The sequence below is a fragment of the Sarcophilus harrisii genome, chromosome 3 (assembly GCF_902635505.1).
Source record: "Sarcophilus harrisii chromosome 3, mSarHar1.11, whole genome shotgun sequence".
NCBI classification, from domain to species: Eukaryota; Metazoa; Chordata; class Mammalia; order Dasyuromorphia; family Dasyuridae; genus Sarcophilus; species Sarcophilus harrisii.
In genome coordinates this window covers 143966550-143980258 of record NC_045428.1, presented here as the reverse complement: position 1 = coordinate 143980258, position 13709 = coordinate 143966550, and the positions used below count along the sequence as shown (strand labels likewise).

At 33.5% G+C, this 13709-nt stretch overlaps 1 protein-coding gene across 1 annotated transcript in view; it reads right to left on the bottom strand.

The window, feature by feature from the left end:
• The window catches only part of DNAJC3 (DnaJ heat shock protein family (Hsp40) member C3), an 81614-nt gene that overhangs the window by 4359 nt on the left and 63546 nt on the right, over window positions 1–13709 (bottom strand). The window contains exons 8-11 of the mRNA XM_003765783.4: window positions 13546–13651; window positions 13275–13395; window positions 3761–3893; window positions 2391–2539 (exon numbers count right to left, since the gene is read on the bottom strand). Of these exons, the coding sequence (XP_003765831.1) occupies window positions 2391–2539; window positions 3761–3893; window positions 13275–13395; window positions 13546–13651 (509 nt within the window). The remainder of the gene's footprint in view (window positions 1–2390; window positions 2540–3760; window positions 3894–13274; window positions 13396–13545; window positions 13652–13709) is intronic.

Here is a 13709-nt window from a genome sequence, read left to right as displayed (position 1 = left end):
TCGCTTCCATTTCAGCTCACAAAAGGAAACATCTTTACACATTTATTATATCTTAAAGATACAAATGAACCCATTTTTCCTGTGACATTTTAATAAGTTCTCTGAGATAAAAACAAACAAAATGATCTTGCAGGGAAGCAAAAACAAAACCTGCAAAAGCAGAATTACAAATGCAACAGTTTTTCTAATCAATTCTAATACCTGAATGAATCTGCAATAATGCATCCTGGAAAAGTAACTAAGTTTCAACATCAAAATCTTGGTCTTGAAAAGCCTTTTAAGACAAGTAAGAATTCATTAATAACAATTTTTTCCTACTTGTTGACTGCCCAGCAAAAAAAATTATAGTACTTATAAGGCATTAAGTAAACTTAAAATTTCCTAGAAAGTAACAGCACCACACATGCTTTATGATGAAACAATTTGGAGAATACAAACACAAGTACTGTTTATTTTATGCTTGCACACTTACAATATCATACATGAAATCATTCAAGATATATTTTAATTTCCTGACATATTCTTTCATTCTCATCTAGTACTTACTAATTTCTAAATTATCTGATAGAATATTTGTATATTATATACTCAAATTTCTCAGCATTGAGTATGCATTTCTGGCTCCTTTTCTCTCTTAACAACTCTTCAGCAACCTTATCGGCTCTCACATATTTAACCATCATCTCTGGGCAGATCACTTCCAGATCTATTTCTACCTAGCCCGTCTCTCCTGCAGGTTTTAATCCTAGATTACCAATTGCTTAATAGACATTTCAAAATGGATGTCTCAGAGATACTTTAAGCTCAACACACCCAAAAGTCATCATTGTTTTCCCACAAATCCTCCCCTCTTCCAATCTTCCCTTTTTCTGTTGAAGATACCACTTTTTTCTCAGTCTCCCAAGTTCATAACCTTGGAATTATCCTTAATTCTCCCTTCTACCACCCACAAATCTAATCAGCTGCCATGCACTGCCATTTCTCCTTTCTAGGTGACCTCTTTTCTCTCCCCCACACAGTTACCACTCTTTTTCACCCAAGGTCATTTTCCTTAAGCCGAGATCTGACCATATTGATCCCCTACTATTCCATTACTCCAGAGGCTTCTAGTTGCCTCCATGAAAAAACACCAACTCCTCTTTCTGGCTTTTAAAGGTCTCACTCCAAGTCTCTTACCCTGTCCGCACTTCAGTTTCTCCTTCAGTAAAAGCACTGGACTTGCAGAGTGATGTGAGGTTCCAGTGAGTTTGTGCTCACAAAGAGCAGAGGAGCTCCTCCCAGAATCTAAAGCTTGGTGGGTATGTTTTGGGCATGTATCCATAAGCCTTAAAGTTGATATGCTGAGAGGAAGAAGAGTGGGCATAGAAGGGACAAAGACCCCAAATAAATGGGAAGTTCTGATTATTGGACTGTATATTTTATTTGTCCCACCATTCTGCCTGCATTTTCTTTTGTTTTCCTTCTAAAATCTAGTGTTGGTATCTCTTGATGGTTCTGCCATTCTCCTAGTTACCTGGATACAGTTATGTACAACTCTTCCCCCACTCACTGCACAGTCCTTGAACTGAATTAGCTCAGAGGAAACATGAAACTCACCAAGTTAGAAAGTCCACCCCAAAGAACCTATTTCTGACCTGTGGCAGAGCACTCTGAGCTCACACTGATCTGTTCAGCCCCAGTCGGGCACACTGTGACTCGCCTCTAACATAATAATGTCATTTTGGTCCTCTTCAAGGAGGGACGAGAACCAACCGAATTTTTCCAAGCTCACTGAACCTCCACTTGTCTTCTTGTGTAAACAATCACAGTAGCTTCCAAACTGCTATTCCTATTTCTATCCTCTCTCTTCTGCAGTCTGTTTCAGAGTAAGTCATCTGATCATTCCACTCTGGTTATGGCTCTCCAGTATTTGAAAAGTTTCCTTGGTTTTCCACAGTTTAAAATTAAAGTATAAATTCCTCATTTTAGTGTTCAAGAGTCTCCATAATTTGGCTCCAATCTATCCTGCCTTAATATATATTCTTCCCTTTCACATATTTTAGAGTTGTGCCAAAAAGGTCTTCTCTCTCCTTTTTCTGGCCCTATTCTCCCCTGTATTCATTCCTTGACTAACATGATTGCCTCCACCAATCTAACTTTCTCACCTGATACTGCCTCCTACACCCCCAACAAACAACTTCTTGCTGAAAGTGACTTTTCAACATATTTTGCCTGGACTCCTCCTTAGCCCTCCCTTGTATCACAGTTGTCTATGACTTTCTCTCTTAAATTACAAAATTCTGGAATCTATGTCAAACATATTTTTATATTCCCAGCACTTAGCACAGTGCTTTGCATAAAGTAAGCACTAAATGACTATTCACTGAATTAAATTCAATTTTAAGTGATACCTGGATCCGAAAGCACTTCTTTAGCAGCTGCTATGTCGATAAATTTTTTCTCTGCTTTTTTCTTTTCTTCTTCATTCTGAAAATTATCTGGGTGCCACTGCAGTGCTAACTTTCTGTACGCCTTGATGATTTCTTGTTTTTTAGCATTTCTGGGGGGTTAAAATGTAGCAATTATATATTAATAGAAGAGATTTATAACATACTACCATAATGAACTGAAATATAGTTATCAAATATTAAGATGGAAGATACTAAGATGAGGACTTCCAATTTTTTTAAGGATGTAAGCTCCTGCAGTACACTGATGTGATACAGTGCTAAGTTTTGATGAAAAAAAAAAAACAAACAAACTAGTCAAAGGTACCTCAAATAATTATTTCAATATAAAAACACAATGAATGATTCTTCATGATATTTGCCACTAGATAGTTGCCATTTTGTAAACTTAAAATGCTGTACATAAAGGATCAATGATTTCATAGTGAACATAACCCCCAAAGTGTTAACTTGTTGCACCAACAAAGATAGCACTTCATCTGACTCACTTGGCATTAAGTACGAGGGTAGGGTGCTGAAGTTCACTGAGATTTAGTGACTTGCTCAGAGTCACACAAGATTAAGAAGCAGGATTTGAAATCCAGGTCTTCTCTATTCCAATCCCAAAACTCTATTCATTATGCCATGCTGCCTCTAGAAGGTACTATGATAATTACGAGTTGTGTTTATGCTTTTTAAAATCACCTATCCCAATTTTTTAAATCTTCTGGATTTTCTAATAATCTCAGGCACTGAAACGCTTCCATTTGTTCTCATCTGAACTTCTAGAGTTCTCTTCTCAGAGGTCAGAGTCTGATACTAGTGGAGTAGCTACATATCAGTATTATTAGAATCAAAGTTTTAGTCTTCAAGCTGATACACTAAAGATAAGGATACACTTGTTCAAGAGAAATTTTGCATAGGATTATAAGATGAATTTTAGTAATTTCTACCTAGTTACCTGAAGTGAAATGCATGAGTCACTAATTATGAAGGCTAAGAGTGGAAGGTTTTCTAACCCTCTTTTGTTTTATAATTTAAGTTTAAGAGCTTTTAGGTATGAGTTTAATTTCCCTATTTTATTGCCAATAATTAATTCTCCATTCTCATTGTGCATGTGTTTTTAAATAACCCTTAAAATGAAATTTCTGCAAAAAAAAAATTGTACCAAATTTTATAGATGTCAAAGACTTTATGTGGCTATAATTATACAATTAAAAAGAATAATGGGGAAAGAGGCCAAAAAAGGGATTTACTACTATTTTTAATCATATATATATATATATATATATTTTGAAGCCAATGTAAATTCTAAATACATATGAACAATTCACCTTTTTACTCCCAAGATTTTGTAATAATCTCTTTTCTGGGACTGTTTCAAGAGTCTCTGAGCTTTCTCTAGTCCTTCTCGAATCTGTTGATCATTTTCATTGTGTTCCTGTGCAGTTTCATAATCCTGAATAGCTGTCAAAATGTTTGAAATAATGCTGTTAAGAGCAATTATTATACATTTTAACTTTTTTTATTAAATCATAAGCTTTATATTATGAATTTAAAAGTATTTCAGACCCCTCAATTTTTTGTCAGTACAAGATAGTTTAACAGATCTTTATTTAATCCGATGTGTTACAAAGGCCTCAAAAATAACTATAAAATTATCACTTCTGGTAAGTGAACTCCTTTACTCCATTTCCTGGTCCACATTTCCCACATCTCCTTATTCCAAATGCCCACTAAAAAAACAAAGCCTACATTAGAAAATATTGCTTAAATAACATTACTTTATTGTAAGGCAATCTTACAGCATATCACATTAATAGTCAAGTGTTTATAAAGAATTTGTTGGGAAAAGTAAAAATAACAGAACTTTTGATCATGTGCAAGATAAACAATGCATGAAGATTAGTTTAAAAGGAGTATAAATTGAAGAATCACCATAGTCAGGTTGCTCAAGTATAGTGATAAAGAATTATCAAGTTTTTTCACTTTGAAAAACTTTATTTTAGCAACAATTAACCCTGAAGAGTTTGTAAAACAACTTGAATGGGTGTCTTCAGAGGGACTAGTACACATAGAGGAGCTTTCAAGTAGAGTAATGGAGCCAAAACAATTCCATAATTACGCATGTTACTGATAAGTACTTTTAGTGTTAAGCTTTGATTGAGATTACACTACTTTTACTCATATGGTCATATTAACCCTTTACAAACATTGAGTACATTGATTAGAGGATTAGCTGCCTTGGGCAGAAGCCAGCAAATTATTTTATGTTTATTTTTCTGTGTATTCACTGTATATAGTAGACTGTAAGTTTGTTAAGGGCAGGTACTACTTCCTCTCTGTAATTTCTAGTCTCTAGAATAGTGATTATCACAATTGTCAATTTTTCCAGACGGTTGCCATGCCACACCAAATGATGCCCAAACTTCTATTCAATGTCTATAAAATGACTCCAATAAATGCAAGATATATTTAATAGCAAGATGATTTCAACTAAATGACTAGTGCATCAACCAACTAATAACTGAACAGTCCCTCCCTTTAAAGAGCTTATGTTTTATCAAAAGAGGCAAGTTCACTACATATGAATGAATGGATAAAAAAAAAATCAATATGGAGCATTTATTGTAGCCAGATACTTCAAAAAGGGGACAATTCCTCAAAAAACTTACATTTTAACGAGTATGACAACAAATATAGGGAAATGGTGGTCAAGTAGTGCCAAAATGATGAGGGTTAATCTGATTCTTAGAGTTAGTTTGGAAAGAGGAAAGCATACACAAAAGAAGTCAACAACATCTTTGTTAAGTACTTCCTATGTGCCAGGCACTATGTAAGTCCTAGTTATATGAGAGGAAAAAAGAGTACATTCCCTTCAAAGAGTTCACGATCTAATGGAAGAGCCAATAGGCAAACAAATGGCAAAAACTTGAGGTAATTTTGGAAGGAAAAAATAAGCACTAAGGGTGAATCAAGCAAGACTTTTTTTGCAAATCAACCAAAAATAATTTATTTCAGAGAATTGGTGAGATAGGCAAAATGACTTTAAGTAGAAGATGATGGCTGAGCTGAATTTTTTTGGGGGGGAGGGAGAAGAAAAACACAACAACAACCAAAAAAACACCCAAGGAATTCATAGAGAAGAGAGTGCATGCTAACCAAGGGGGTCAGCTGGTACCAAAATGCCAGAACCCAACTCTGTGGCATTGCATAGAATGGGAGGTGAAATTTCCAGTGTAAGGAAGAACAAAAGGGTCAAGGTGACTGTACTATAAAGTATGGAGAAAATAGGAACACACATAGCAAGGAAAGAAAGTTTGGAGTCACATTGTAAATGGGTTTAAAAAGCTAAGCATTTACATGATAGACTTTCAAAAAAAATTTGTTAAGTATGAATGATGGAAGAAATGGACCAATATAAATGAAACATTACTTAAAAAAAAAAAAAGATTGGCTAAGAAATAGATTAGTTGATCAGTGAAATAAGTTAGGTTCACGGGACAAAATTGTCAATAACTATAATAATCTAATGTTTGACAAACCCAAAGACCCCAGCTTTTGGGATAAGAATTCACTGTTTGACAAAAACTGCTGGGAAAATTGGAAATTAGTATGGCAGAAACTAGAAACCCACACTTAACATCATACAATAAGATAAGGTCAAAATGGATTCATGATCTAGGCATAATAAATGAGATTATAAATAAATTAGAAGAACATAGGACTCTCAGACTTGTGGAGGAGGAAGGAATTTGTTACCAAAGAAGAATTAGAGATCATTATTGATCACAAAACAGAAAATTTTGATTTTACCAAATTAAAAAGTTTTTGTACAAACAAAACTAATGCAGACAAGATTAGAAGGGAGGCAATAAACTGGGAAAACATTTTTACAGTCAAAAGTTCTGATAGAGGCCTCATTTTCAAAATATATAGAGAACTGACTCTATAAATCAAGCCATTCTCCAATTGATAAATGGTGAAAGGATATGAATAGACAATTTTCAGATGAAGAAATTGAAACTATTTCTAGCCATATGAAAAGATGCTCCAAATCATTAATCAGAGAAATGCAAATTAAGACAACTCTGAGATACCACTATATACCTCTCAGATTGGCTAGAACTACAGGAAGAGATAATGACGAATGTTGGAGGGAATGTGGGAAAACTGGGACACTGATATTGTTGGTGGAATTGTGAATACATCCAATTCTGGAGAGCAATTTGGATCTATGCTCAAAAAGTCATCAAATTGTGCATAGCCTTTGATTCAGCACTGTTTCTACTGGGTTTATATCCCAGAGAGATCTTAAAGAAGGGAAAGGGACCTATATGTGCAAAAATGTTTGTGGCAGCCCTCTTTGTAGAGGCTAGAAACTGAATCGATGCCCATCAATTGGAGAATGGCTGAATAAATTGTGGCATATGAATGTTATGGAATATTATTGTTCTGTAAGAAATGACCAGCAAAATGATTTCAGAAAGGCCTAGAGAGACTTACATGAACTGATGCTGAATGAGACGAGCAGAACCAGGAGATCATTATACACACTTCAACAATAGTACTATATGAAGATCAATTCTGATGGACATGGCTCTCTTCAACAATGAGATGAAACAAATCATTACATTTGTTCAAAAATGAAAAGAACCAGCTACTCCCAGTGAAAGAACTCTGGGAAATCAGTGTGAACCACAACATAGCATTTCCACTCCTACTGTTTTTGTCCACTTGCATTTTTGATTTCCTTCTCAGGTTATTTTTACCTTATTTCTAAGTCCAATTTTTCTTGTGCAGCAAAATAACTGTATGGATATGTATAGCTATATTGTGTTTAACATATACTTTTATATATTTAACATGTATGGATCTACCTGTCATCTGGAAAAGAGGGTGGGGGGAAGGAGGGGAAAAGATGGAACAATAGGTTTTGCAAGGGTCAACGCTGAAAAATTACCCATGCATATGTCTTGTAAATAAAAAAAAATAAAAAAAAAAACCCAATTCAACATCCATTTTAGTGATGAATCAATGTCATCATTTTCATGGGGATACATTAGGAGTGGGGAAAAAAACACTGTAAACATTAAAATTAACGCTTGACTAATTTTTGGTCTAGACCTGAGATTTCATTGGCATTGGGAGTTCCTAGTAAAGAAAACTCTTCCTACTGAAGAAATTCTTTCCACCAATGTAGGTGAGTAAATGTTCTATAACTTATAATCTTAAAAAGAACTTTTAAGGAAATGAGAGATTAAGCAATTTGCCCTGGGTTGGTGTACACAACCAATGTGTCAGTGGTAGGGTTGAGGGATAAAGCACCCCAACAATGTTAGGATTCCCAGGTGAATATTGCAGGTATGGCAAAAGAATTTCACAAACTCAGTTTATCTCCAAGTTGGGGGGCAAAGATTTATTATGCTGACAGCAGCAGGCTAAATTCCAAAAGGGATTAGTAAAAAACCAAGAGAAAGAAAATAAATTTGTAGGACAAAGTTAGAGCAGAGCTTCATGTTACTTATTTTAATTTTATGGCTTACAGGTAGGTTTGTGGAGTGATATATTTATTACTGTCTCAGTAATGTGGTTATTATTGATCAACAAATTATCTGAACAGTCAGTAATGTTTGTAGGACTATCCTAAGGCCGGAAGACTTTAGAATTACTGGCAGACAGATTGTTAGAGCAAAAGCACTCTAAGGACAGGGGTCCTTATCACTGCTGTTTTCCCTAGAAGCTGCACCCCCTTCAATATGATTTGAACCTAAGTCTTCCCTGCCTCTAAGATTAGATCTCTAATGTACTACACTGAGGATATCCAATATTTATGAAAGGTTAATATGATCACATGTTAAAATTAGTTGAATCCCAATCATAAGTAAACTATTAAAATAAAGTGCCCATCAGCAATGTTAAAAGGATTATATATCTGGTGACCAAGTAACATAATAACGTGAAAATTTGAAGTTTATGTTTAATTTTAGTACATGATACTTAAATCCTATTTCTAAATGACTTGAAAATTATTCAAAATGTACCTACCCTTGAAACTCTTCTATATTATGTAATTGATATATAATTACACATTTTTAATAAAGTCTTTTGATTGCAGACAAAAAAATTTTATAAGAAAATGTTTACATACAAAGAAACAAAGATCTAAAAATATACTTTGCTAATGAAGCAAAAACTAATAATAGAAAGGATATATAAATAAGTGAATTTCCAAGTTTAATTAAAACTAATATTTTATATCTTTTCCCCCCACAGGAAAAAAACAATTGTACATCTTAAGACTTTTCCCATAAATTTTCCTCTGACCATACTGCTCCTCCCTCTCAAACTTCTCCATGTAAGCCTAGCAGCCTTTCATCCTGAAAAATGCTTCTATCCTTATAACCTCCTCATCCTGGAAGACTCCTCTTCCTTCAAACGGTGAGTTCCTTACCAGAACTCACTACTTTCAGCAGTTATCTTTAAATGTTTGACCAAAAGCATCTGTGTTACTATACTGACTTTGATAGCTAAATTTTATTAAATGCCTAAAAATGAAATGACAATAATTTAATGAAATAATAAGTCATCTTCTGTTAAATTTTTAACAGCACTTCTTTAAAGATTTAACATCACTTTTTCCACAAATTCTGAGTATGAAAAGTATAACTGAGGTGGGAATGAGAGAACCCTAAATTGGCAAAGATGAAGAAGAATGAAAAAAGTCAACACTGGAGGAGCTATGGAGTACTTATTAAATACTCACTGGGGTCAGATTCAGATGCCCTCAAGGAACTCCCAATCTAATTGGAAGTGGAGGGAGTAGAAACAAATTACAAATAAGCACAGGATAAAATAGACATAATCTTAGAAGACTAATTATGGGAGATGAGGAAAGCCTATCTAGTTTTTAAGTAATAAACCAATTTCTGTATTTAAAGAAAATGCGATAATTTCCTATAATTATTAGGAACAAGTGAAATATTCAATTCAACAAATATGTACTATTCTAAATGTCTATTATGTATAAATCACTGTAGTGGTTACTATAGATATAAAGCTGAAATAAGACAGCTTTTATCTTTAAGGATCTTTTTAAGTGACACAATGCATAGAAAAATGAGTCAGAAACCTAGGGTTCCAATCCCCCCTCTGATGCTTCTGTGGGATGCTGGGTAATCTACTCCTCTCTAAAGAATGAGGAAGTGCTGAACTGTCTGGCTTCTTTAGGTATCTTTAAAAAGTTTGAAAAGTAAAAGTCCATTTCCTTTTTTCCTCACTACTATCTCGCAAAGAAGGAAGAACAGATTCCTTTAACAAGAAATCTGCCCACAGTCACACATCTAGTTAAACATTAAAAAGGGGATTTGGATGCAGATCTGTTTGCTTCTTAGTTCCACAGTCTTTTGTGTATATCATTTTGTCTTTTATATTCTAGAAGAGGAACAATTTTATAACAAAGAAAAAGCAAAAGCCCCAAAAGACCAGTATAAAAGATCCCGTTCAGTGGGAATGGAGAGAAGTTAAGATAAAGGTGATAGCATCCCAAAAGAAGTTGGACTATAAAGTTTCCAAGGTCCCTGCCAACACATGTAGAGCACAGAGTACACACAGGTATCAGTCTAGAAAATTTCTCCCTGTAATTTCTGTCCAATATTGTTTCCAATTCTACTCCCTAGAACCAAGAAAAAAACCTAATGCTTCCAAGACCTACCAATCAACTTTCACACTAAAGCTCCTCTGGATGTGGATCTTTCTAGATTTAGAATAAAAAGACATGATTTCAGTAATGGTCCTAAATACTATATAGGCAATGCACTTTATTGCCTCATTGTCATCACTAAAAATGCATCTTTTGTGGGAGGAAAAATATAACACAACTTTAGAGAAGAAGTAAAAATAAGTAATTTCAATTTATCTGGTACTAGGGACTGAAACTAGATACTAGGATTTTATCTCAAAATATTTTCCAGTCTCATTTAAAAAAAAAAAGTCACTTGGTTATAATTTGAAAAGTATCAATTAGAAATTTATTTCTTTGAATAATAATACACTGTTTAAAAATGTAAATACTTCATCATTCACCTTAGTTTGAAATATTCCTATTAGAAGGCTTTCATTTCATAGGAAACCCAAATTTAGGGAACCTTCATTTATATTTTACATTTTATAGAATGCTTTCACATAGAAAATTATATTTGATCCTCTTGGCTCTACAAGCTAAGAATTTTTTAAAAATATTTTCTTATGAGTCATATTGGAAGAGAAAAATCAGAATAAAAGGGAAAAATCACAAGGAAAAAAAGATGAAAAGGATATGCTTCAATATGTCTCAGTATCTATAGTTCTCTCTCTGGATACAGATGGCATTTTCCATGCCAAGTCTAGTAGAATTTTTTGGATCAGTGTATTACTGAGAAGAGGTAAGTCTGTAGTTGCTATGTACAATGTTCTCCTGGTTCTTCTCACTTCCCTTAGCATCAGTTCATGTTAAATCTTTTCAGGCTTTTCTGAAATCATCTTGTTCATAATTTCTTATAAAACCATAATATTCCATTATTTTCATATGCCATAACTTACTTAACCATTTCTCAATGGATGGACACCCCCCTCAATTTCCAATTTCTTGCCACTACAAAAAAAAAAGCTACTATAAACCCATTTGTGCAAAAAAGTGGGTCCTTTCCCCCTCTTTTATGATCTCTTTGGGAAACAGACTCAAGTGGCCCAGTTGTATCAAAGGGAATGTGCAGTTTGATAGCCTATTTCTTATTCCCTTTGGGGTTCTGGGCAAGACCCTCTGATCCTCAACCTCTTTATGTGTAAAATAAACAACCTATTCTATCTTTACAACATTCATGTTTCTTATAATAACTGGTAAGTTAGATATTGCAAATAGTATTTTCCTAATTTTGCAAATGAGGAAATTAAGGCTCCAAGGAGTGCCTTTTCACATAGGTAATTAAAAGACAGATGGGGAAACTTTTATCCAGATCCTCTGATTCCCATTCTAGACCTCATCCCATTAACACTTATATTACAATTTAAACCAAGAGGTAACTTTTAAGGGACAGAGAATCAGGGAAATTCCGATCTCTCAGGGAACCAAGACTATGGCACAAAACAGTTGTTGATCTGCATTCATTGTGAACTTTCTCACCAAAAGAGTTTCTATTCCAATGGAATTACGGTCTGGACCCAAAAAAAAAAAAAAAAAAAAAATCCTTTAAGCCCTTCATTAATTCTCCTAATTTGCATCCAAACAAGATGGGCAAAATCTCCAATTTCAATTATTCATTCTTTTCAGTTGGTTAAAGTGAATACTCTGAAACAAATTCAGCTTAACCATTTAACATTCTCTGTAGTTACTAAATTCACAATCTGACTCAAATCAATTTGCATTTTGTAACGTCAATTCAAATGGCTTCACAAAAGTACAATATGAACCAAAATATAAAACACTACTAATAAAAACAAATTTTTATTTAAAATAAATTCTTTAAATTCTGTAATTCTTTTATCCTAAATTAGTACTAAATCATCCTATAAATTATACAAGAAGAACATGGTAAAAGTTTCATTAAGATGCAAGAGGCAGTTTGATACATAGCCTGAAAGATTTAGACTTTAAAATTTTTTTTCTGCAACTTCTAAGCAGACTTCTGGAAACTACAAGAAACTCAAAATCAACAGCTTAAGTAGATGTTACACTTGAAGGCTAAAATAAACAAGTTCAATATTATGATCTTGTGTTTAGAATACATATCATGGGGTATTCTTGTCAAAATTATAATTACAAAATTATAAATACAAAAAATAAAGTAAAATTATAATAATTAAATTCCTTGATGACTATCCTTTAAAAATTTGCTATACCCAGTAAAACAATACCAGTTTTCTTCTCTGTAACATGGGAGGATTAAACCAGGTAGTCTTTAAGGGTTCTTTTGCGTCTAGATCTATGAACCCGTGATTAAAGATCAAGAGCTAAAAGGAACCTTAGGACTCATCAAGTCCAACCTTCTTATTTTAAAATGGGATATCAGAAGTGCATTGTGGCTTATTCAAGTTCATGCAGTTACAAACTGTTAAAATAGTAATTTGCACATAAACAAAACTGTCAAATTAATACCCAATTAAGATTTACCACAATATGAAATTCATATTCAATCTGCTTTATTTGTTCAGTTATATCTGACTCTTCATAACCCCATGGATCATAGCATGCCAGTACCATCTATGGGGTTTTCTTGGCAAAGATTATGGAGCAGTTTGCCATTTCCTTCTCCAATGGATTGAGGTAATAGGGTAAGTGACTTGTCCAGGGTGACACAACTAATAAGTGTGTTCTCTCAGGACAGATTTGAGGACAAATCTGAATTCAGGAAGAAAATTGTGTCTCTTGATAAGCCCAGAATCTCCAGGTCCAAGCTAATTACCACTAGCTGCCTTGATATCTACTGACTGACCTTGATCAATTTTGAAAAATTTAAAATGAAATGAAATCTAGCCACTCTCACTTTAAAAATTATTTAATTTGCATTTTCAGTCTGATTTCAAATTAAAATTCTTTCATAAGGTCTGTTGAAATATTTTTCAATCATTTCATATTTGAATTATTCTTAATCAGATTAGCAACCTCATTTTTAATAAAGTAGGATATGTGTTCTAGTACAGTAGAATAATTCTTAAATATTCCACTACTTATAGTGTTTCTTAAATCTATAAATATTCCTAAGAGCTTTAGGAAAACTAGTTTTAAGCAAAGAACTTAAGAGAAATTTCATATATGCTTATTTGATATAGGAAAAGTATTAGCCCCCTGAACTCATGTTCCAAAAAGTTTACCTTCATCATACATTTCCTCTATTAAATAGGCTTCTGCTCTGTCTTTGAGAGCATTCACATTGGCAGGTTCTAGTTGCAAAACTTCTGAACATGCTTTAATAGCTTCAACAGGTTTTTCGTCCTAAAAACAAATAACAATTTGTTTTGTTTCATTTTGTTGAATTGTTGAATTCATTGAACATTGTTGAAACAACATTGAAATTGTTGAAACAATTTGTTGTTTCATAAGCTAAGCAGAAACCTAAAATTTTAAAACAAAAGAAATTGTTACCTTGGAGAAGCAATGGCAAATCCTCTCTTTGGAACGAATAGTATAAATAGGTGTATTTGGCTCTGTTTTCATTACAGATTCATATTTGCTAACTGCATCTTCATATCTGTTACAAAGTAAATGATAAGCATTAATATTGCTTTCTTAACAATTATCAACATTGT